Consider the following 24,069-nt stretch of genomic DNA (forward strand, 5'->3'; position numbering starts at 1 on the left):
ACAGAAGGTGCGACTGACGTAGCGCACACAGCGGCCCTTCAACAAGCAGAAGTCTCTCCTTCAAGTGTTTTAGAGTTTATCCCACGCATTTCTAATATAGCCTTTAACAAAGCAGACTTTCTAAGGCTTCTGTCCAGGTTCTAGGCACATCCATCATTTCAATTATGGGAACGAAGAAGTGAAAAACTGCAGAGGTGCGAGGAATGATGAAGACTGACTTTTAAGAGCAGATCTTGCGAGCTGAATTATGCAGTATGTACCCACTCTCATTTTGATTCAAAGGCACTCAGTCTCCTGCATAATCTAGATAGGCATTTTCAAAACACTGATTAACTGCTATCTGAGCGGAAATCATCCCTTATCTCACAAAAACGGCATGCTGCGCAACAGAAGTAGAGCAGAGCTATCTTGAGCAATCTTAGGGGGAAGACATGACATTCTTCCCCCAACCCTAAAAGCAGCCTTGTTATTCCAAACCTCAGTTATTTGCTATTAGGAAAAGAGAAACTGAAATTAGAAGATTCTAAACCGCTCTGTAAGAGGAAGAGCAGTTCTTTAAACAAACTAACCATACACTGAGAACAAGACTTTGCACAGACTTAACTCTAGTTAAAAAAAAAACAAAAAACAAAAAAACATAAACACAAAAACCCTTAGTTTATGGGACAAAGCACAGCACAGACTAGATCTGAACTACCAACATGCCAGTCTCTCCTGTCAGCCTGCCAAAGAGCAGCCCACTTGTCCTTTAGCTCCCAAAAAGCAATCTGACTGAATCCAAATATTAAGACCTATTACAATGAAGCATCTTAAATGACAGACTTTACCCCAAGAATTTCATTTCTCTACAAAAAAAGTGAAGGCCTACAAATTGCAACCCGACTACGTTATTTCCCTTTTTGCATTGCACTACTAGACTATTCTGGATACCTCAAAAACAAAACCAAAAACCCCTCCAAAAACACTGAAATATATTCAATTTTGAAAGTAGACTTTGCTTTTTTGCAAACATACATGTCCTTAGAACCTGAGCACAAGAGGGAAGAAGGAAAATTTAAGGAGGAAAAAAATTTATGAGGATGTAGTTTTGCCCAGTCAAACTGGTTCACATACTTGTATAATCCACTTGACCAGGAAACCCTTCCCTTCTACCTATTGCCTTTACAGGCTTTGGCCTCTATGCATCAACCCAGTCCTTGCTTGAAGGATAGATACGCAGCATAAACCTTCATTGAACTTTGATTTCAGAAATTCTGAACGGAAACAAGCTGTGTTATGTTTTCACTTAAGTCACAAGAATAATGCAAGAATGATGTAGGAGAAATAAATATGTAGTTGGTGTAGATTAGTTAGCTTATATATCACCAGCGGACTAGTTCTTGTAGCACAGAGTTCCTTGTGGTCCCTGTTAATTTAGCCTGCTTTTCTAACTGCAGTAGAGAGCCATTCCAGAAAACAAATAGAAATGCACTGAAGTTCTAGAGCATGGCTTGTCTTCCGCTGCATCCAAACAGGTAAGTTATAAAAGTGCATTTTTAGAAAGCTTGTTTTAGAACTTTATCTGACCTCACTGCGAAAACTTCACTTGTGCATTCAGTATGCATTCAGATTTTTAAGCCTTAGTGAAAATTCACCTAGTACCTCGTGCTTATCTTTAAGCTATCAGCTTAATTAAAAGGAATATAAATAATCTCACTTCATTAAAAAGTGCAACCATGCGTTATAAAAATAAAATCTATGACTTACTCCACTGAACTGCTGTTTTTCCATCTTTAGTGATGTCCCATTGAAATACAGCATTCACTTTCTTTACCAACTCATTTCCAATCTCTTTAATGCGACGACCAATTTCTTCAAACACAAGGTCACTCTGCAGCCCTGCAGTCTTAAAGAAAGACAGTACAAAGAATTTGAAATAAAAAGCTCTGTTAAAAAGTAATAAATATGATTACTAGTTCAAGCACCGTCCAGGAAAGAGTCTATTGCAGAATGATTGAATGCAATGGAGACATCTTCCACTGCAAATAATCACCTCTAGCAATTGTCCGCATTAAAGAGTACATTCAAGCAGAAAATGCTTCATGGAATCGCTCTTGAGAACTATTTCATATCTTGCTTTTATTATTTTTGTCATTTATCACTGCAATTTAAGATATGCTTTATAATTAGAATTGTTTAAGGGCTCACAAATTGCCCTTTACTCCTTTTGGAGGATAAGCATTGCCACTTTTTTCCATGGTGAATGAATGGCATTTGTTAGTTTTTAGAACACAAAATGTTTTCACCCGTGTGCTACTTTAATTTGACATGAAAAACTTTCAAAATAGACAGTGCTATGAACACCGACAGAACTCCAGTGCGAACACAGTATTTTCATCATTTAAGACTGCGACTAACTACATTTACATGTTTAACTTTTGCAAACATATAACATTTCGCAAGCCTTTTATCGTTTTTCTTCAGCAAATATTTGTAATGGATAAAGCGCTACACTCACTTTAAGAAGCTGCTTCAGTGATATTCCTCATCTAGCCACAACTGGAGTAAAAATGTCCCTCTCAACTTGCAGCTGCTTTGCTGTGCCTGCTCATATACTAGGATGCAACACTCCTCACACTGCTGTCTTGCCACGTCTATGGTTAAGGCTGACAACATTTTCCGTTATATAACATGTTTTCCTGTGGCTTCTGAGTTTGCCAGACTTCACTCACTCAGGATAAAGTCATCCCTGGTGGATCCCCGCCTCAGCTAGTCAAGAAATTTCAGCCAATACAACTTAATTTCTCAGAGTAAGCTTGAAGAAAAACAAACTGTTCTGCTCCACACTAAAAAAATCCCTATAATTATTTCACTGAAAAGTTCTACTGCCTACATACTTTGGAACCTTAAATGGAAATTTGGCAACAGGTCACACCAATAAAAGAGGTATGACTTTACACACCTCTAAGAAAGTCTACTGAAACACAGCCAAGATACAAGCCTCTGAAAACCATACGCACACGTGCTCAACAAAAAACTGTTCAAAAGGTGGCAATAACGTGCTCAGAGCACTCTGTCTGTACTGACCCTAGCCAGGAGAGCTGCAGGGCTAATCCTACAATCATTCCTTGGGGCACCTGGAGGCCGTTACAGTGCTGGCACTCTGAGAGTGCTGAAATACAGCACATTAATAATTTTCCTGTTTCCAAACGGGATAGCTTGACTTGCTAACTGCAGCTTTTTACAGCAGATTTTTTTTCATCAAAAGTCCACGCTACAGGCCTCGAGCCCCACAGGATTTCACTAGCAGCTCAGCTGCAGCTCCCACCCCGGAACCGTCCCATGTGCTCAAGCAGGACAGCTGTACAAGCCAAGAACTACAGGGTGAGAAAACAAAGGTCACTACAGAGACATATCACACTCCTAGAACCACCCGGTTCCACAGCAGACCCAAAGATGTGGTAGTCACCCTCCACTGTTCAGTCTGTGGGCAGAGGATTGCTTTTGAACAGGCTGCCTGTGCTGTCTTTCCACAATAGAGAAAGTCTATGGCTTTCCAGAACGTCAGAAGACTTAACGCAACCAATGAAAAGAAGCATTTTCTAGGAATATATCACAAGCTGTATATGAATGCCAATATTTCATAAACTTTAATGGATTAAATCTTCACCCTTTATTGATAGGAGTCCATGGCACAAAAAGATAAGTTTATGAAGGCAATGTGTTGTCCATCCATGTCTACAGACCACCTTAAGAACCCAGGACACTGTGCTGCATGCGCAATTCTGTCTTTCATGGCAACTCCAGTACTTCAGGCTTAACAAACATACACAGAGGATTTTTTTAAATATATATAGTGTAAGGCCTGTATCATGCGTCAGTCCTACCACATGCACAAATAGCACTCACAGCCTTCTTTCAAAATGGATCCAACAATTTTTGAAACCCTTCAAAGCCTCTTTCCAGCCTTTAGTCATAGTCCCTGTGTACAGCAGGATAAAAAAAGCCCAAGATAAAACAGCAAACCTTTGATTCATTTTGGGTGCTTCAAAGACAAAACTGCATTTTTCATTTCTTTTCTTTGTCCCCTTCCTGCCTCTCACCACATCTCTACAGTAAAATTGAGAAATAAAGGTCACCCATTTTTACAACTTATACCATATTTGACCTCCAATGTTACTAAAGGAAAACAAAATATTCGTTTTACAGGTACAGTCTCAAGTTTACAGGGCCTGATTTTGATTTCAGTCATGCAAGTGCTCAAGCTTGTGGTCTTCTCTGATACACGTCTCACTTGTTTGGTGACGCACATAGCAATTCTCTTGCTCATGCTTAAATTGGAGTCGAGCACTTTGAACTGCATCAATCATTCCGTATACCCTGAAATGTGTTTTTCCACCAAACAGATCCATGAACCTCTAAAAGTTGATTGACTTGTGCTTTCACATCTCTGAATGATACATCTATCTAATTGTTGCTAGTAAGACTAATAAATGATTCTAGTGTTTTCCCCATGTTTTTCACAAAAAATAAGTCTAATTATGCTGCTTCGCAAATTCAAGCTTCTATTGCTTCCACCTACCTTCACAGGCTCCGAAGCAGAAGACTTATCCAAGGACGATGTTATATCCACATAGCCCCCTGCAATAGCAATTTCTCCAGTCTCTTTGACCTGTAGTGGGGGAGAAAAATTTAAAGAGGTAACCTATTGGCAAAAAGTCATAACAAAAAGCAACCTTTTAAAATCACAGATCAAGAAAAGAGAAAGCATAAAAGCTCTAAAAAGGGTGAGGAAGAATGCATTTTAGTCTTGAGTCAAGTTAGCATACGCCATTGACAAACAACTCAAAAAGTCAAATTATTGTTTGCTTCTTGGCAAATTATTCCCAAAAGATGTTGATATTTCTGTTTACAAAATGGTTTAAAAAAAGTATTTATCTGAAAATTTACCTCCTGAATTATAAGTGACTGTTAATGTTACTTAAACAGTTCTGAGAAAAACACATTGTTCTAAAATGCATCTCCTTGATGTAGATATGGAATCAGCAGCTGTGCATCTAGACAGTTTCACTATCTTTAGGTGTCTTACAGTGCAAGTTGCACTGTAATTTTTTTCTTTTTTCTTTTTTTTTTTTTTTTAAATATTGCAAGGCCACAAAAATGGCAAGGAGAAAGGGGGAAATACCCAAATTCCTTTCTGTTTTATTTTTTTAAATACTTAAGTCAGAGAAAAGACTGGGTTTCATTTTGACAATGTCTCTTTAAAAAGGATGGACACAGTCAATACTTTCCTTTCTGACAACAAGACCAGATGAAAAAAAACTCACAAAACCATTCTGACTTACGACAGTGAACAGATGAGGAAAGAAATAGGACTCCCTACATGTATTGCCAGTGAACAGGATAACAGCTGAAGAGAAAGAGTAACCAGTATCATAGCTTAGCTTATTGCATAGGTGAAATTGATGCAGAAAGACTATATACTAAAGATTATTCAAATCATGTGTAATAGCTCATCACCACTGCAATGCATAACTTAACACAGTATTGAAAACGGATTTCAAAATGCATATACTAGTTATAAGGATTCCTTTGATTTGATTTGACCTGACTTTGTTGTGAGTAAAAAGACGGCTTTATTGTAGTCTGGGTTAATCTGAAACTAACTAAAGAACCCCGTAAAATTCCTTTGAGTAGCTGTTGAAACACTGTGGCTTTCTAGAATCCTGTTAAAAGTTGTAATTTCTCTTCATAATTACTCCACACTGAAGCTTGTTAAAAAGATCTGCAGCAAAAATCCCTGCAAACTCTACCTATTAGCTATGATTAAAGCAAGCACAGTAACGAACCAAGCCTTCGCACACAACAGAGCATCCCACTCTGTTCACAAATTTCAAAGGCCTGTTAATTTAGACATGCAAACCTTTAAAAATAAGCATCTGGGAGGCTCGAAGTCTCTCAGGACACAGTAGTAGTAGCTTTTCAACACACCTATGCATCTCCAGTACAGTAATCTCCAAGGCTCATTTGAGGCAGCAAACTGTCTTGTTTAGGCTACTAGTAATCTCACACGAGAAGTTCGTACACAGTAGCTACATCACTGTCAGAAGAAAGCATCGTCATTCTGAAATTTTACAGCTGCTACCACTCCTCTGGTCTGCAGACAGAGCTTACCTCCAGCAGTCAACATGTATTCTGCAAAGTTGTATTCCTGTGGAAACAGCCATCCTATGTCCTTGTTGTTATTTCCCTCACTTGATTTTGTCTGCCCAAACCTCTCTGCAGCTGCAACAACCACAGCTGCTGCGCTAACTGATCAACAGCTTTGGTTGCATTTTTTACAGAGATGAGGTTGCAAAGCCTTGGCCATCCACCAATGACATGCGGATTGTACGGGAGTGAGCCAAAGTGTATTCACAGTTACCGATGTAACAAACTCACGGTTTAAGAAAATAGTGTTACAGGACAGGACAGTACAATCAAAAGTGATGAGAATTTCTTTTTGGGCTCTATGTGGAGTACCTTCTCCTTAGCTTCCAGTAAGTATCCTACAGTGTGTAGCACTGGATTACAGGATCCCCCACAAAACACAGAGTAGAGTCAATCATGTAGTATAAAAACTGTATTTCTAGAAGAGTAAACTGTGACTGTTTTATTGTGATTATTACATCCAGCTACTATCAAATTTCTGCTGATAAGTAAGTCCTTCTGTGTAGATGCAACTGAAGTTTAAATCACTTTAAGCTAACTTGAAGTTTACTTGCATAAACAAACCATGAGAAGTCGAGTTAAGCTAAATAAACTTGTTAAAAAAAAAAAAAAGCATGCACATGGTTACAGTGAATTGCAACAAACAAGTACAAACTACACTCAAACTATGCTGACTTGAAAAATGCCAGCCTTTTGCTTTTCTGTGGTGAACACAAAAAAAACATGGTACAAAACAATGAGCTCTGATACTATTTAACAGAAGGACTATATAAGGATATAAATGTATTTTTATTATTTTACTGGAATCTTAGTGACACTGTAAACTAAATAAGAATATTTAATCTTATTGAGGTCCATTCGCTTAATTTTTTTTTATAGAATCTTCTTCATTGGTGTGTTAATGAGCTGCTTTTCTCCCTCCCCCTCACACCCATAATCTTTTTCTTTAAATTAACATATCCTACTCTAAAGCCAGCAATGGTGAGTATTTGAGTTCTGACCTTGGTCTGAAAATGGATTCTATTTCCTTCCTTCCACATTTCCGTTTCTAAAGTTTGCCCAGGAAAGACTGGTTTTGCAAAGCGAACCTAAAACAAAGTAAAACGATAAAAAGTGAGAGGAGAAGGAGAATCTGTTATACTTATGACTGAAGTATCACACAAAGCTCAAAAGCATAAGCTGTACTGAAATCAGGAAAAAAAAAAACATAACACAGAAAATAAGTCAATTGGCACTGCAAAATATATAAATATTTAAGTAAATATACTAGATACAGCAATTAAAAAGTATGCAGCAATAAGTAAAAGCAACTGTGGCAGACAGGACAACCCAAAAGCCTTTTCCCACACTGCAGAATTTTTTGGCACAAAAACCAGAAAATTAACTGCAAAGAATAAACCTACAGACCTTAATTGCCTTAAATCTGGTCACATCGTTATTTGCAAAGTGCTTCAAAACGTGTCTGGCAGCAAACCCAAATGAGCACAATCCATGTAGTATGGGCTTCTTAAATCCTGTTTTTAAAAAGCAATATTTTAATGTTTCTAACATTAGGAGTTTGCATGTCCTTTCTAGGAATCCCCACATTTTATTTATAATCTTTTCCTTCAATAACTTTTTTCCTTAAGTTAAGTTTAAAGAAACAGAAAAAGGAATATCCCCTTGAAAATGCCTTTGTTACCATTTATTGCTTCCTCTACTTTGACACAGAAACATGTTCACAGAGAACTGGCACTCCAACACTACGTATCGTATTCAAGATACACAAGAAGAATTAGTCCTTGTCTGAAGAGGTGACAAAATGAAAAATAAGGAGATTGTCTCTGTTAGTATAGCTGCACAGACACACCAGATACAGTTACATGCATGTATGCTTACTAAGGGCAAAGGATATTGTAATGGCTGAGAACTGGCAATATTAAAGCTATTTGACACTCCCTGTCATGCTTGCCAAAACTTTTCATCGGAAGTGCATGCTTCAGGATTAACTTGGGGGGAAAAAAAAAAACCCAGAAGAGTGCAAATATTTCAAACAAGCATAACAACAACAACAATCACAATGCTTGGTTACACCGACTTCTTTTGGTCAAGTTTCCTTGTACCTCCATGCTTTGGAGCAGGAGCTGAACCTTGGCAGAGAATAAACTTTCTATTCTGCCGAACCTTTCCCTTCTGCCAAAGTGTGACAAAATAAGCCTTTCAAAATTGGTCTGAGATTTGCTAAAGTGCAACAGGTTAAGTTTTAAAGATGTTGCTTGTATTGAAGATGCTCTGAGCCTGGTACACAAACAATAATTGACCACCACTTGCAACAGACCATGGATTCAAGGCAGGTCCAGCCTATTCTTTAAAAATAGCGGCTTCAGCCTGGAAGTCATCTGCCACTAGAATTGTCAGCTGTCAGAAACTGTTTTTCCTGACCTCTAAACAACTCCTCAAAGCATCTACATAGCGTGAAAAGTTCTCAGGGGACAGCAGCTGGAACAAAATAGAAGACAAGACAGGAGAAAAAATATCTGGCATCAGAAGATGCTGAAGGAAAAGAAACCACCCTGAAGATGGAGACACAAAAACTACTAGGACTCAATGTTGGGTAAGACGGGGATTCTAAGACAGAGTCCAAAGACTAAGACTAAGATTAGCAGGAGTCAGGATGAGAAACAGAAATTGTGAACGATTAGGTAAGGAGAAGAGACGTGACAGAAAGACAGGCTGAAAGGAGCACGAGGCCGTTTTCCTTCTGTGGAATAAGTGTCCTGCTCTGACCATTCTGCCAATTCTTACCTTTAGGATGTCTGAATATGCACACTTTGATAACATTTTCTTAATATCCTTTTTGCACATTGTACACCGAGTATTTCTGAATGCAATGATGTACCTTACAGTTAATTTTAACACAGATTACTGGCATTATTGTAACAATATTGGTATTCGGTATCTCTCTTGCACAGAAAGTTACAGCAGCTTTTAGCTCTTTAAAAGCATAGCTTTTAAACACAAAAGCCAAGAATGACCACATTCTTCGGAGCTCAGCAAGAGACTCATATCTTCAGTCCTATTCTCCTCAGTTCTTTCCTCATGAAAATAATGTACATCCACAAACAAAAATCCATACAGTAATCAAGTTACTTTTTCTCTAGACTAAAATGCAAACAAAATAAATGTTTTCACTTTTTAGCATCTTGGGAATGCATCCTTATAGGAATAAAGACACAGGAATAAACACAGATGCTTTTGTATAATATTTCCTCATAAACATTATCTACAGAACAATAATCTTGGAATGACCCGAGTGCATTAAGGTAAGTGTTTGCTCTAGTGCACACAGTCATTTAAAACATTTACAGAGCTTGAAGACAAAAAAAGGATTTGAATATGTCCAAAGAAAGTTTTTCTATCATTAGAAAAATACTTCTTGAAGATCTCTGCAGTCATTTTCCTGATCCTTTAAACCTGTAATATGGACATACAAGTAGGACACTGACACGGTTCCAACATCCAGCATGGTAGCTTTCTGTTCAGAAAGGATAAGAGATCAGCTCATCTACAGAGTTAATTTTGTTTTTCCACTGTGTGTAAGTACCAGTGCTCTCATAACACGAGCATGTAGAAAATCACTACTTGCCTACTTTCATAAGGATTTTATAGGATTATCCTCATTTTAAAAACTGAGGTCTCAAATGATAAACAGATTTTTCTCCTTCAGCTTTTCCAAGAGGAATTGGACAATTCCATCTAAATGTTTATCTAAAACCATCATTGAAACAAAATGAGCAGAACCGTTTAGTAAAGTGGGGAAATGTCTTGATAAATAATTATAATGAAATATGGTTTATTAACACCAATTTATGCAGAATTACACAAAACAGAGTTAACTAAAGAATTAGTATGTATTAAAAAAATTAACTTTTGTGAAACTACTTCAAACATGATTTGAATAAAGGAGTACAGGCCTGCTCTTATTCCCTTGCTGAGAACGTCATATGATGATACCGCTATACTTAAAAAAAAGAGATCACTGAAAAATTGCAAAAGCAGAACTTGTCATAATTATAAATATAGACCAATATTTTTATGTATGGTTTACAATGATAGCATACATATGCAGAAAATTTCTTAAGTAAATAAAATTACTATCTGCTCTTGAGTAATCACACTATACTATTAGCAAAGCCTGAAAAGAAGTCCTAAAAAATCCTTAAAATAAACATTTATGAAAACAGACCATTATTTCATATTTCCATCTGTGTAACAATCAGTTAACGTAGTCTGCACTCTGCCACTTTGGCATGTAGCATCATATAAATGACCAAATGACCAACCAACTGCTCTAGCAACAGTTGCATATAAGCAATTAAAAAATAAATAAATAAATTCTACTAGACTCCTCCTCTCCCCTCTTTCTGCCCTCTTGCAAATTACTGTGATTGAGAAGACTACACAGAGGCACAAGAAATTCCACTGAATCCACCACAGTTGCAAAGTTATTTAAACAGAAAGAAAGGTCTACCAAAGAGTTTATGGAATTCCCTCTGAGGCTCTGGATAGACAATTACATTACTTCCTCTTAGGAAAACAGAGGCTGTATAGATGGGAAGGTGGCAAAGAATAAGCTTTAACAGGAAAATAGGATTGCAGATAGGTATCATAGGCAGAGTCCAAGCATCATTCCAAGCATTCCTAGTTACAAGAAGCAACACTTCAAAGTATCCCACAGACCTCTGAATTAGAGGACATCTCATGGTCACTCTAAGAACAGCTATAAAATAGTATTCTTTTTCCCATCTTGTTAGAGACTTAGAAACTAAGTGGAAAAAACTGAAAATACATTTACATCATCCTTCATCCAAATATTAGTACAACAGCATCTCTCAGCTCACCTCCAAGAGCAGCAAAACTTGGATCAACATGTAAAGGATTCCAATCCCCACTCAGCCGATATAAAGCAGCCTGCAGAAAAAGGGAAATAAAAATAGGAGTGTAGCTGGGCTTCATAGAAACTACCAGGAGTCACTCAAGATTTGTGATAGCTTGAGGAATTCATCACTACCTATTTTACAAGTTCTTAGACAACATATTCTACAGTAAACCAGGTAAAAGACAAATTAATTGTTATTTTGTAGATGAACTGTCAAAGATCCAGGAAAAAGTGCCAAGAACTGCACCTGGTCTTGGTACATGACAAAATAATACAACCTCTTAATGGGAGGAAAAGGCAACTTACTGTGTTGGTGAGGTCAAATATTTGTAAAATAATTTGTTTCCTAGAAATCTTCAATAAATTCTTTTGCTTGAAGTGCAGTTTTGGAAAGAATCTTCTCCTGGACAGATTTATTCACATTTTACCAGAAAAAAAATTTATAAATGTAACCTTTGCTTTTTTTAAAAACACCTTGCTTTTTCAATGTAAGTTTCATGTTAGAGACACCAAAAATATCCATATCCTCTCCTTTTAAGAGTAACATGATGGACTAACTGCTGCTCTTAAGGGCTTCATGGGTAGCACTTCTATATCATTCAAATATATATATATTTATATATATATATATATATATATATAAACCACACATGCCAAGGGACAGATAAAAGCCAAGCTTTCTAGAACACTTTTTACTACCAAAACAGAACACTTCCCATGAGGCAAAAGAAGATAAATACAAATGTAGTGTATTGCATACACTGTGAAAGTCACTAAACCTGAGAAACGATAACAAGTGGCTATGCCTTTTTCCTGTCTCTGTATGGTTTTAGCATTTTTACTATCAGATCTTAAATTTGCTATATATGTGAAGTGGCTAGCAGTCAATGGAACAAGAGGTACGACAAGTCAACATTCTGTCCATCTTTCTAGGCTAAAAACTTATTCCATGGTCATCAGATTGCAATGGAAGGACTAAATTACTGTGGCATTTTCTCTAGTCCAACTTTCCCATGACACAGGACAGAGAGAGTCAGTATATTAGGTTAAAACTAAGTTTTAACCTTTTACTAGTGTAGCTATATGATGACATATACAAATTGAACATGAGTTTAATTAAAAAGTCAGAGTATTTACACTGAAAAGGAAAATAGACTTTCTTTCAATAGAAGGTATGATTGGTCACTGCAACCCCTTATCACTAAACACCTCCTCCCAAGCTGACATTTTAAAGAGAGTTGCTCTTGACAGAATTCTCCAAAGCAGAATATCACCCTTCATTACTGAAGCTCTTCCTTTCAAGAGTCTGAAATCTAACAGCAAATCACCACCCTGAAAACTGGAAAAAAAAAAAGTTTCCTAGACATGATCTAAAGAAAATATTGAGTTTTTAACGAAATTAGAATTCTAAGGTCTCACTGTCATACTTCTATTAATTTGAAGTTTAAAAAAAAAAGTTATCAGGAGGTTATTTTCACAAACGATCTGTTGCAATTGATTTTAATTCAAACTAATTAACGTTTAATTGCAGTACTAGAAAATGCTACCTATGTATAAGAAAAAATGACAAATCTGCTTTAAGCCCAAATCTCAACTTAAACCAGCTATGCACTTGTTGCTTACAAATGCTGTAGTAAGAACTAGCCGTTTACTTGGGGTGATATTAAGCACTATTTGGAAGACAATACTTCTACAAGACACTTTTCAAAATGACTATAGCCAAAAATCTTTGTGCTTCACTAACAAAATAGAGGTAGGAATTAGGAACTAATTCGGTTCAGAGAATTAAACGCGATCAATCTATTTAACTAAAAATCTGAAGCATGGCTATGAGAGAAGACGCTTGCTTTTCTGTATTTTCAGCTACCAGAGTGGCACTGGTTACAGGCAGAACACACATAGGCCGAACTGCATAAAACACAACAGGTTATTTCAGATTTAACGTAGCCAAGTTAGCTGTGCCAACACTCTTTTCTTTGACCATGGTCTTTGGTATTACTTCATCATATAAACTGCATTCCATATGGGAATAGATTTGTTTCAAAGCCTTGTTGGCTCTACTTTCTATACTCCTAAAGTGACAACATTTCCTGAAGTCTTGAGTGATAGCATTAAAAAAGTGAAACACCCCTGGTAGATGACAGGAGTCAATTGACATGGGGAATTAGACTGAAGTCAGTCATAATACGGTTAGATTGTTCTCCAATTAATAACACAAACTGTCAAGTCTCATTTCCTAACAATTTAGGAGTTCTGCCAGACCACAAAAGGAAAGGCGATATTCAACCCGTCTGTGCCAACTTTTCTATCTTGCCTGCAGACTACAATAAAGGTCAGTGGTAAAGCTATCAAAAACGGAAGCCAACTATTCATATATTTTCCCTTCTAACTGGGGAGAAGGCTTTGCCCAAGAGCTTATCTTTCCAAGTATCTGTGTGTGCACACATGTATAAACACTTTACCAAAATGCTTTTTTAAGTAGCAGCAAGCAGTCAAGCAATCTCATGAAGAAAAAACTGCTCATCTCAGCTACACGTTGCCAAGAGCTCAGGTTTACACCAAGAACAATAAATGTTTCCACTTCAACTGACAGTACTGATGCTCCAAGGGCTCAAATTTACCGCAGTACTTAAGTACTTAAATTAAGTACTTAAAATTAAGCAGCTACACTTTGAATGTCTGAGCTCCCCATTTGCCATAAAACTTCTTTTAATTATCGCTCATGAGTATAGATACTGGGAAAGAGCAGTTGAAATTAACACACAGAAAGATAAGGGTTGGTTGGTTTGTTCCTTCAGATAACCCTCAGATGAATTTTCCTCACTAAAGTAGGCATACGGGGAAAACAAAACATAGACAGTATATGTTGCTCATGATAGTTTCTAAATGTATTTTGCGAAAATCTGGTTCATACATGATTCTATCTTTTAAGACGACTACAAAATATCAGTGTACAGTTATCTAGACTATATTAGGTTTGCAATTAAAATGTTCTTTGTGGACTATCAAAACACTTATTCCCGAAATATTTTTGACTCCTTCAGTAAGACGGACTGTTGGAAACGTTTAACCGAAACACCTTCACATACGCAGGTAAAAGCAGGTTGTACAGAACAGCTCTACATCTTCTCTCCTTCCCTACGCCTCATTATTCATGCCTTTACCATTTATCCCCATCATACATCTTTCACATTTAAAAACCAACTTAAATGCTTGTTGGCACAGATATCCCATCTAAATATAAGGTGCTACATAGAACATCAGTCATTTTTCAGCACCATGGCAAACGTACAAGAAGTCTGTTCTTCAGTAGTGCCTCTGCTAATCAAAAAGAACAAGTCACTTTGGTTGGTAGAACTTCACTACAAATGCAATAAATATTTATATACCCTTTAATAACACAGCACGTAGATAAAAGGGAGGAAACAAAGTCTTAGTAATGAAAAGCATCTCATTTAAAGGAAATAACTAATAGCCTAGTACCTTTTCTTCTTTTCCCTCCTACTGCACAAAATCCTAGTGTAATCCAAGCCTTCAACTAGTTTTTTAAATTACCAAGATTAGAAAATTACATTCTGATCTGCCCAGCAGGGATAAACATGGAAAAACTTAAGCAAATCTTGAAATAGGCATCATAAAACGTAACAAACTTTCTAAGTAATTACTACAAGGTGCTCACTCACTACACAGTAGTTCAGGGGTACTATAATACTGTCTCTGCACACTGAAACCTCTAGGCAAATTAAGAAAACATTATTACACCTTGCAATGGCTTCTCATTTCTTTGTTTTGTTTGTGCCATCTTTTGCTTTTATGCACATTTTTTTCTGGCACGCTCCTCAGATCTGTGAGCCAACAGCAGCGTTTCATTCTCTCCATCGTCAAACAAATTACTCATGCTACAAACGGCAAGAATCACCTGAGGCTTTCAGGAGGCTCTCTTGTGCTGTCCTCTGAAGTTAATATAAATTTACATGTTTTCAGGCAGTGCTGTACCACATTCTTTACAGAGCAGGACACAGAAAATGTTTGTTCTGTAACTATTTTTCCCCCTGCAAGCACAGGCTTTCAAGACCTTTTCTCTCACGTGACTACACCCCACTCATTTAGAAAACACCCTCACCTCAAAACATTGGCCTTCCTGTAATTTTTTGCTTCCTATTTAAAATAAGTCAAAGAGCTCTGTGAGGAAACAAATACCGGTTGGAAGTCACTAACATACATTTTTTTTAAAAATATAATGTAAACAACTACTTATTCTACCTACATATATATTCTCTAAAAACACACACAAACATATACATATGCTTAAAATGGAAACACAAATGAAATCTGTGTAGAATAAAAGATGACTTTCTACAAGGGAACACCCACAGTCCCAATTACATAAAAAGCTTGTAAAGGTCTTACTTTCCTTCAGAGTAAAGCACACATCAGTATCAAAAATAAAGATAGCTGTTGATATCAACAGATATCGAATCTGTTGACAACAGTGATGATGATAGCCAGAAACCTTTTTACAGGAGGTTTTAATTTAATTACACATTAGGCCTTTAAGCGTTTCCCATGCACTTTTTCGCCTCTGAAGAGATCTTTTAAAAATACTTTATTACAAAATCTGCTCTTTCATAACAAACCAGTTTTGTGCACAGGAGTCTTCAGAATTGTTTCCCTGAGATTGAAAACTGCAGTTTTAGCAGAACTTGAGATGCTGAAAAGCTAAAACCAAGTAGCTAGAGGACAGCACTATGAGCAAGAGGACGGCAGGACTGAGAACGACTCAGGAAGGGAAGGAGACTCCTGCGCTCTAATCACAGGGCACTGAAGACACTGCTTGAAACATGGCTGGTGCCAGTTCTTTCTTTTCTTTCAGAGAAAAGAGCAAGGAACCACACGTTATGAAAATCCACTAAAATGCAGCAGTTTCTTCATATCCTGTCAGTCAATGTTTGATCTATACCTGTAACAGGAGACTATGTATCTTGTATGTTTTAATCCTATCAGATTAGTCAAAGTGTGGATTTACTGCACCTCTTTAAAATCCCAGAGTATAGAAAGAATAAGCGTATTTCCTAAGCAGGCTTTCCTACGATGCTTACTATATCACCTTCTCAAAAAGCACCATCAGATGCTTCATGCCACTCCTTAAAACACCCCCTATAGAATTAAAATGCCTCAAACCTTTATAAACACCCTCACTTTATAGATCAGAAACTACAAGACAGCAGAAAAGATCTAATTGTCAGTGGCACAGACCAATTCGGGCTTTCCAATTTAACATTTGGAGGCCTGATGTTTCAAAGCACATCACATTTTCAAAGCACAGCACACCAGAAGGTCTCAACCGAGCTCCCATTAATTTCAATTTCAGCCCGCAGTGTCCACTCTTCTTAGTCATACTGCTTGCTACCAAAGTCAATCTTCTCATATCAGCCACTAAATAAGGAGTGCCCACATCTGAGTACTTTGGGTTATCTGGCTAAACAACCGCCCACAGAAATTCAATGGGAGGGGGGAAAAAAAAGAAAAAGAAAGCAAATCCATTGTCCAAAAGCTGCATTTCCAAGCAGTCCCTAACCCCGAGATCCTTTTCCTCATTACTCTTTCTCACTTCGGCAAGAAACAACACAGGAAAACAGATTTCCTCCTCTATTTCAGTTCACACCCAGGGCCACCTCTCTGCCTGGGGAAGGAGTTCTTGAAGCAGAGAGAACAAACCCAGCATTACAACTGCCTAACTGAAAACTGTATCATAAGGCTTTACATACACACACTACAAGCAAAACAAGCTTTATTTGAAATTTTGATCTTTTTAGAGACTCTGCAATATTTCCAAACTTCTGAAAAACACTTTAAAACTGACACGATACCAAAAAGCTGCTCCTCCCAACATACCAGTCTCAGTCTCCTGAGTTTCATCAGCTCTCAGAACAAACTTTAAAAATTCTCAGAAGCAAGGATAGTCACTTTTCCTGACCCTACAAACCATATACCAAAGGCAACATGTGGCAGAGATACCCCAAGCTGCATGGAAATATAGCTCTCAGAGAAATTCACAGGTGACAGCTGACACGACACTGCTTTGCAGAGCCGTATAGAGCGCTGCTCTGCTGCCCAGTTTCACGTACACAACTGGTCCCAAAGGAGACTCATCAATGCCAGATTGAGAAATCGCATTTTTCAAAACTGAACGAAACGATCTTTTCTGCCTCCTCATTATTCGCATTCCTCCCTGTCTATCAATGTGAATACCAAAGGATATTCAGAATCAGAATTTGGACAACATAGGAGAATGTTTTAGTCTAAACACATGACACTGTTTCAAGAAAAAGAGGATTTTTCAATTAGTACTTAGCTGTTAAAACTTTCAACATGCAATAGTACTGCAAACTTCACTTTCGATAGCTTCCGTTTTGCATTTAGGCAAACGGCACGAGCAGTTTTCAGAGGAGAAAGAGGGAAGAAACACGGAATACTCAAACTGAAGGGGCTTCCTGAAAATTTCTGTGTTTAACTGGCTACTATTATACTGTCTGTTCCGTCCCTGCTTTACTCTCTATTACTCTGTATACTTATACACTATACTGTACACTATACACTCTCTACCCCGTCCCAAGGCTATGTATCCTGAATATTAATTTTGCTATTTGACGTTACAGAACGGCTCATCTCTTCCCCTCAACCTCCTAAGAACCACCAGATCACACTGCAACAGTATGGCAAATACTGTCTTTATACACAACACAGAAAGCCCCTCAAAAATGCATGACCCCACAATTATTTCCGTATTCAAAAAGCTCTGAACTGCAACCCTGGCCCGTCTTCCACTTTTAATACTCACTGCAGCTTGTTTTGTTTTTGTCACCAAAACGTTAACACCCCAAAAGTCAAAGTCATTTGAGAAAAGGCTGACGAGAGAACTCCCCAGAGACGCAGGTCACTAGCTGCGTATCTTAATTGCATGAAAAACCGTTTAGCGGAATCTTTTTCCAGTCGTTACCTTAAGGCACTGGTTTGAGAACCAGCAGGACAAGAGTAAGTCGGTGATACCAAAACTCTGTAACTACATTAAACATTCCCTACAGAGTTGAAATTGAATGATTCAATTCTTGCTAAACGACTAACAGTCAAACGTTTTCTAGACTTCTTGATCTTCTGTCAAAAGGTCTAGTCTATTCAAAAGATTTATGGCAGTAAATCTTGCAAAGAATGGCTCAGGTTACAGAGAGAGAACAGGCCAGGAAAATGCCACAACGTGTGGTATTTCTGTGTAACACTGTGACATGGAAAGTCACCTAGTTCTCTGTGGAAAGATCATGAGCATCCCAGAAGAAATGTTTTTATGTCCTTATGTGGCAGGATGCAGTTTTTAAGCCTTAAAATCTTCTAGAAGACCAGGTACATCTGGCAGATTTTCCTTAACCACTTTTCATCCTTTAGCAGCTTATGATATGGTACTGGCACTCATTCATAGAGGCACTGGTTAAAAAACTTCCCAGGAATGGGAACAAGTCTGAAAGGAATAAACATACATTACGCTACCTGTTTTTAGTCTTTGGTACCCCTAACCATAAGAATTAGTTTGTTCTGTCAATTGATGCTGACTTGAAGAAACCCAATCATGTTTCAGGGAACTGAAGGGTGCTCTAGCCTCTACACTGTTAACACACAGAGAAGGATGTTAAAAGAAGAAAGGGGGGGGGGGGAAGGAAAAAGACAGAGCGACTGGGCTAATAGCCCTCAGTCTCCTGTCTTTTCCCAGTATCCTGTTCACTAAACACTACTTCTTCTCATCTGTATACATGCAAATCACATTCCTCCTCTTAACACAGTGTTTTTAATATCTCTGTGCTTTCCATGCAGTGCAAGTACAAGTGTAACGTGCTCAGTACGGTGAAGCTAGGGAAGTGCCTCAGCATAGTGGCAGCATGTAGTTACCTTAGGATTGAAGATAAAATCCAATATAATCAGAGTCTGTTGACTTCAGTAAAAGGTAGGAGTCATCACTGGAAACTTTTTTAAAAGATGCATGATAGTCTGGTTATGAGGAATTTTACTACATGAATGTACTAGAAAAAGTTAAGGGGAAAAAACCCAAATCACAAAGATCAGTTTAGCACTATAACTGCAATAGCACAAAAAATGACTGCTGAGTATCAGGAGAATTACTGGAAATTAATAATAATTTAAGCGGCAAATTCAAATACAGTCCAGAAACTGACTGTGATGACTGAGCAGCAACAGTCCTTTCAGCCAATACCTTTTTGCATTTAAGCACACAGAAGGGGGGGGGGGGGGGGAATCATAAACACCTATGCAATTTGCATTCAAATTTCCATTTTTCAAAAAAGCTTTAGGCAGCTATGTGTCATTCCACACATCAGAATGTAAAATCTTCATGACACTTCCCCAAGCTGTCCCTCACATGAAAAGATTCTATATTTCTTCCAAAAGAGTTCCCAAATTATACACATTCTTCCTCAATATACAGACATTATCACTTAAGCACAGATGCTACTGAGTAATTTGGCAGCTAAGCCTTCTTGAGATTCTCAGTCCCCTGCCTGTGGTTCCTGCAAGATCTAATCAGAGAGGAATTCTCCTAGTACACCTACCTGTCAGAGCAAATCATAAAATAACACTGTTTGGTGGCCACTCCGCACCATTCCTTTCTTTCCAAAAATCAAGTCATTGTAAGTCTAATCTGAAACACGAGAAATCCAGGCTCAAGTCCTTCCCCTAATTTTGAACAGCAGTTGGAACTGAAGATACCCAACAACCATCTTAGTATTACAAAGATTTTGCCCTAACATATGTTGAAGGCTCTCATTTTCTCATGAAATCATTCCACTTCAGCAAATAAACCAGAAGCCACTTACTTTGCAATAGCAAAGTCTCCTAACATCTGTATTATAGGGTCATTACCATCTTCTTTTGTCTAATGAACTTAACATCGGAGGCACAGTAAAAACTCCAAACATGAGTCTGGGGAACAAAAATTAAGATTACCCTATGAACAAGGGGTTTACAGAAGTCATCTGGAAGTTGATGGAACTAGAATCAAATATGATAACAACCACACAGATGAGAATTTGACCTAGGGCTCCAACATCCAAAACAGATATTTTAACTACAGGCTATTAAGGCAGCTGCATTTCACCTAATAATTTATTTTCTCCACCACACCCTTATTTCCCAAGGAGTACAAGACTATCCTGGCTAAGTGTGGCTGCAAGAAAACATATTCCACTGCATTTAACCACCTCTCAAGACTGGGGCACTCTCTCATTGTTCCCTGTTCCTCGCTTAGCTTGTTCACTTTGATGAAGCCTATTCAGAAGAGCGAGACATCTGTGGCACCTTTATCTAGGCTGTGAATTTTAGGATACAGTAAGTACATCAGTGATAGAAATGCTGAGCCAAAGTCTCTTTTCTGGTTTGAACTGGTGGGGCTAACTTGGATCTCAGGCACGTGAATCAGCTGGCACATTAACTTGCTGATAGTAACTCTCCTTTTACATTCTCTCAGCTTGCAGAACATGCACGGTAATTCAATTTCGTTTGCCATATGGTGAAATAGGATGAGACTAAGTTGAATTACTCTCTGTATAATCAGAGACTAAGCAGATACCAGTTACCACAACTCAGCTGATTATCTAAAATTTAACAGCATGCCCAAAAGCTACCGTCACGTTGACACGACCAAGTTCTTTTGAAAATACTGCTTGGTGTCTTAACGCTGGTAGCTCCTGATTTTCCTTTCTGTTTGTCTGACACCTGCATTTGATGACCTTCAGAGTAAGACTTTTATATACTCAGTTTTTTGCTTTTGGGAAGTAGCTGCCTGTGAACCAGCCAGGACTACGGGCAGAGGGAAACATACAGACAGACATCTATCAGTTTGTCATGTTCTCCTGTCTACTTGCTTCTTTAATCGCCTGTATGTGCAACCAGAAATTTAACTTTTTCAAAATAGTGACACTTTAACCAATCCTGACTCCTTTAAGTCGCTATTTTAAGTACTCTTTGCTTGCACCATCTGTTGCTACAGTCTGTAAGTTTCCTTAGTTTTGAACCTTTCTTTCTTACTAGAGTATGAAACATTCACTATATTCTTTTCCTCTATACTATGTAGTATTTTATAATTAAAGTACAATAAAATTGTATCAGCCTTATGAAGAAAACTATCTCAGATAGTACTTTGAATACACAGTATCATAACTCAACCTAGCACAAATTTTAATTTCATTTTAGCACAACAGAAAATCTGAACTATTAGTGAACATCATACAAGACTCCCTTCTCCAAGTAAGATGAACATTTTCACATCTTAAGCATGCAAACTCCTACCTGATCAGCTGTTGTGACATCAGAAAGTACAGCATCAGGGGGTCTCCTGGGTGGATTGACTGCTACCTAAAAGTAGAAGAAGTAGGATCAACATTTCACTGTAAAATTCTCTTATCTGCACCCATACTAGAATCACTGTAAGGTATGTATAAAGAGATGAAGTATTACCAGAGCTGTTAGGGTTTCCTTCTCTCTCTTTTACATTTAAGGAGAAATAGGGGGGGAAAAAAAAAATCTGTACGCCAAAAAAGGTCTCAAGTTCATCTCTGTAGAAGATGGTGATCCTGCGGCATCAGATCTGGCTTACAGTTGCAAGATCTAGCTGATCAATTTCTCTCAAATTATCCTAAAGACCCCAAGAAAGAATTATTCACCTCCAAAAATTAGCTCTCCAGTAAAACCAATGCTTTCTACCTAGTGCCACTTCCAGCTTATATAAACCAACGTTAGTGTTTCGGAACACAGAAATGAAAATGAGGCTTTAAAAATAATACTTTAAAAAGCTCAATGGAATCAAAAAAATTTATTACCTCACTTTTGAACTACATCACTTTGGGGCTTATAATAGCTTCCAGCTTTTTTTCCTTTGTGCTTTTTTTTCCTTTGCAATTACAAGTTGCATTTTAAGCCCTATAGCATTATAAAAAAGCCGTTTCTCATGTACACTACGACTTTGTTATTTGGTTTTGAAGCCTGTAAATTTTACCAACAGACTGCCAGAGAACATCTTAGCTAATATGCACAGAGATAGAATACCATAACCATTTTAAACTATTAAAGTAGCTGCCTTTTTTTTTTTTTTTTAAACTCTTCATGGAGTTTCCAAACAAACAAAAACTAGCTTAAACTAAAACGAGAAGAAGCAACTTGACTATGGATCCTACTCAATGGTAGTTTGTGCAAGCTCTTCCTGGAATAAAAGAGAAATCAACAGAAACTGAAGGCTGAATAGTTTCCCATCAGAAAAGAAGTAATTTCTATTTCTTTTTATTTCTATTTATTATAGCAGAGCAAATCCACCACTTGGCTGGGAGGCTAAATAACATCACTCCTGCCTTTGTCACTTTGGAGCTCAACGGCCCTATGGATTAGCTCACGCACAGGCTGTGCAGTTTGTAGTAACAAAACTTAAAAGACTTTCAAAACATGAATGGCTTCCCTATGCATCTCCATTCAGTTTAAAGAAGCTCAGCCTCACCTACTGAGCCCTAAAGAGGCTGAAACTAGTAAACTTATGAATAAATTAAAGAAACCCCTTTGCCAGAGGGCAAGGAAGTGCCAACTCAGAGGAGAAATATAATTTACAAAAAGTGTTGCTCACGATAGACCTTAACTTGGAAACGTGTTCACCTTGGTTCTCACATGTAACGAATCTGCAAAATGACAAAGAGATGCATTGCAAAATATGCCTGCTCAATTTGAGATTTATTGTGGCAGAGAAGGACACAAAGAGTTTTTTTTTTTAATTTGGGAAGGTCTGTGAAGACAAAGTAGGAAAATCTGTGGTTTGGAACTGGCTTCTTGCTGCAGAAAGACTTCTGAATTCGCTATCTCTGCCTTATCTTAACTAGACTGTATATTTTATGTCTTCTTCTCATCATTCATCAAAACCAAGAGAAGACATTATGGTTGCCATAAGTACAATATTCGACAAAAAAGTCCCAAGGCACTACACTGGACTCTGTGATGCCACCATTATAGATTAAAAATGTTTCCTTCAACCACTATTTTTACATGCGCTATTATAAAGCTGATTATGATGGAACCCTTAATTTTTCAGTAAAGAACATTATGTCCCATCTACCAGAATATTCTGTGAATTTGTTGTACTGGACAGGAGCTTCTCCCATTTCCCTTTGAAGCAGCATGCATCTCAAGATTTGACCTGTAAAGTTACATATGGGAAAACTTTTATATAATTGGTACATATTTAAGAGGAAAAAAGCTCACAAATTTATAAATTTGTTATTATAAATTACTGAAAATGTTGAGTTTATAATACTCTAGGTCCAGCTGACTATTTGTTAGAGTAGCGCCTCAAAGCTCTAGTCCAAAACAAGGTTCTGTCATAGCTGACACTACCCTTATAACCATTCTCTCCTTAAATACTATGTTTATATCAGGTAGCTGAACAGCTACTTCATGCATTTGGCCATATACGCTATGCGTTCATGTGACGTTGTTCATCACCTGCTAACTCTCTCCAGGAGTTCCACTCCAGGGGAAATTAGAACAATAATGTTATTTTAAGCTTTTCCTCCTCGTTTCTCTGCTCTCAGTGTGATTTAACAAGGTCTTCAGTGTAGAAAGGCTGGCAGTCATTGTTAACTTTAAATGTTAAGCCTGTCGAATTCAACAGCACAAACTTGCACAAACTCTTAGGTTTATAAAGAGCTACACCTAGAGGTTTTTGCAGAAATTGCAAGCTCAAGCCCAACACCATTTATCAGAGTACACCTGAGCAAGCAAACTAAGCTTTTTACTAGAGCAAACATCTTTTAATAATAAACACAGTCATATCTATTAGCACATTAGTATTAACACATTAAAACCGATTTACTAGTCAACATTAAATATTAACATAACCTCCATATATGTACACCCAGAATTAT

At 37.6% G+C, this 24,069-nt stretch overlaps 1 protein-coding gene across 1 annotated transcript in view; it reads right to left on the reverse strand.

Moving 5' to 3' along the window:
- LOC104150534 (peroxisomal multifunctional enzyme type 2) overlaps positions 1-24,069 on the reverse strand; it is a 66,655-nt gene that overhangs the window by 11,301 nt on the left and 31,285 nt on the right. The window contains exons 17-22 of the mRNA XM_068927890.1: positions 21,458-21,523; positions 11,070-11,139; positions 7,597-7,703; positions 7,191-7,277; positions 4,562-4,651; positions 1,747-1,885 (exon numbers count right to left, since the gene is read on the reverse strand). Coding sequence (XP_068783991.1) covers positions 1,747-1,885; positions 4,562-4,651; positions 7,191-7,277; positions 7,597-7,703; positions 11,070-11,139; positions 21,458-21,523 — 559 coding nt within the window. The remainder of the gene's footprint in view (positions 1-1,746; positions 1,886-4,561; positions 4,652-7,190; positions 7,278-7,596; positions 7,704-11,069; positions 11,140-21,457; positions 21,524-24,069) is intronic.

This window comes from Struthio camelus, chromosome Z, assembly GCF_040807025.1.
Source record: "Struthio camelus isolate bStrCam1 chromosome Z, bStrCam1.hap1, whole genome shotgun sequence".
Classification (NCBI taxonomy): Eukaryota; Metazoa; Chordata; class Aves; order Struthioniformes; family Struthionidae; genus Struthio; species Struthio camelus.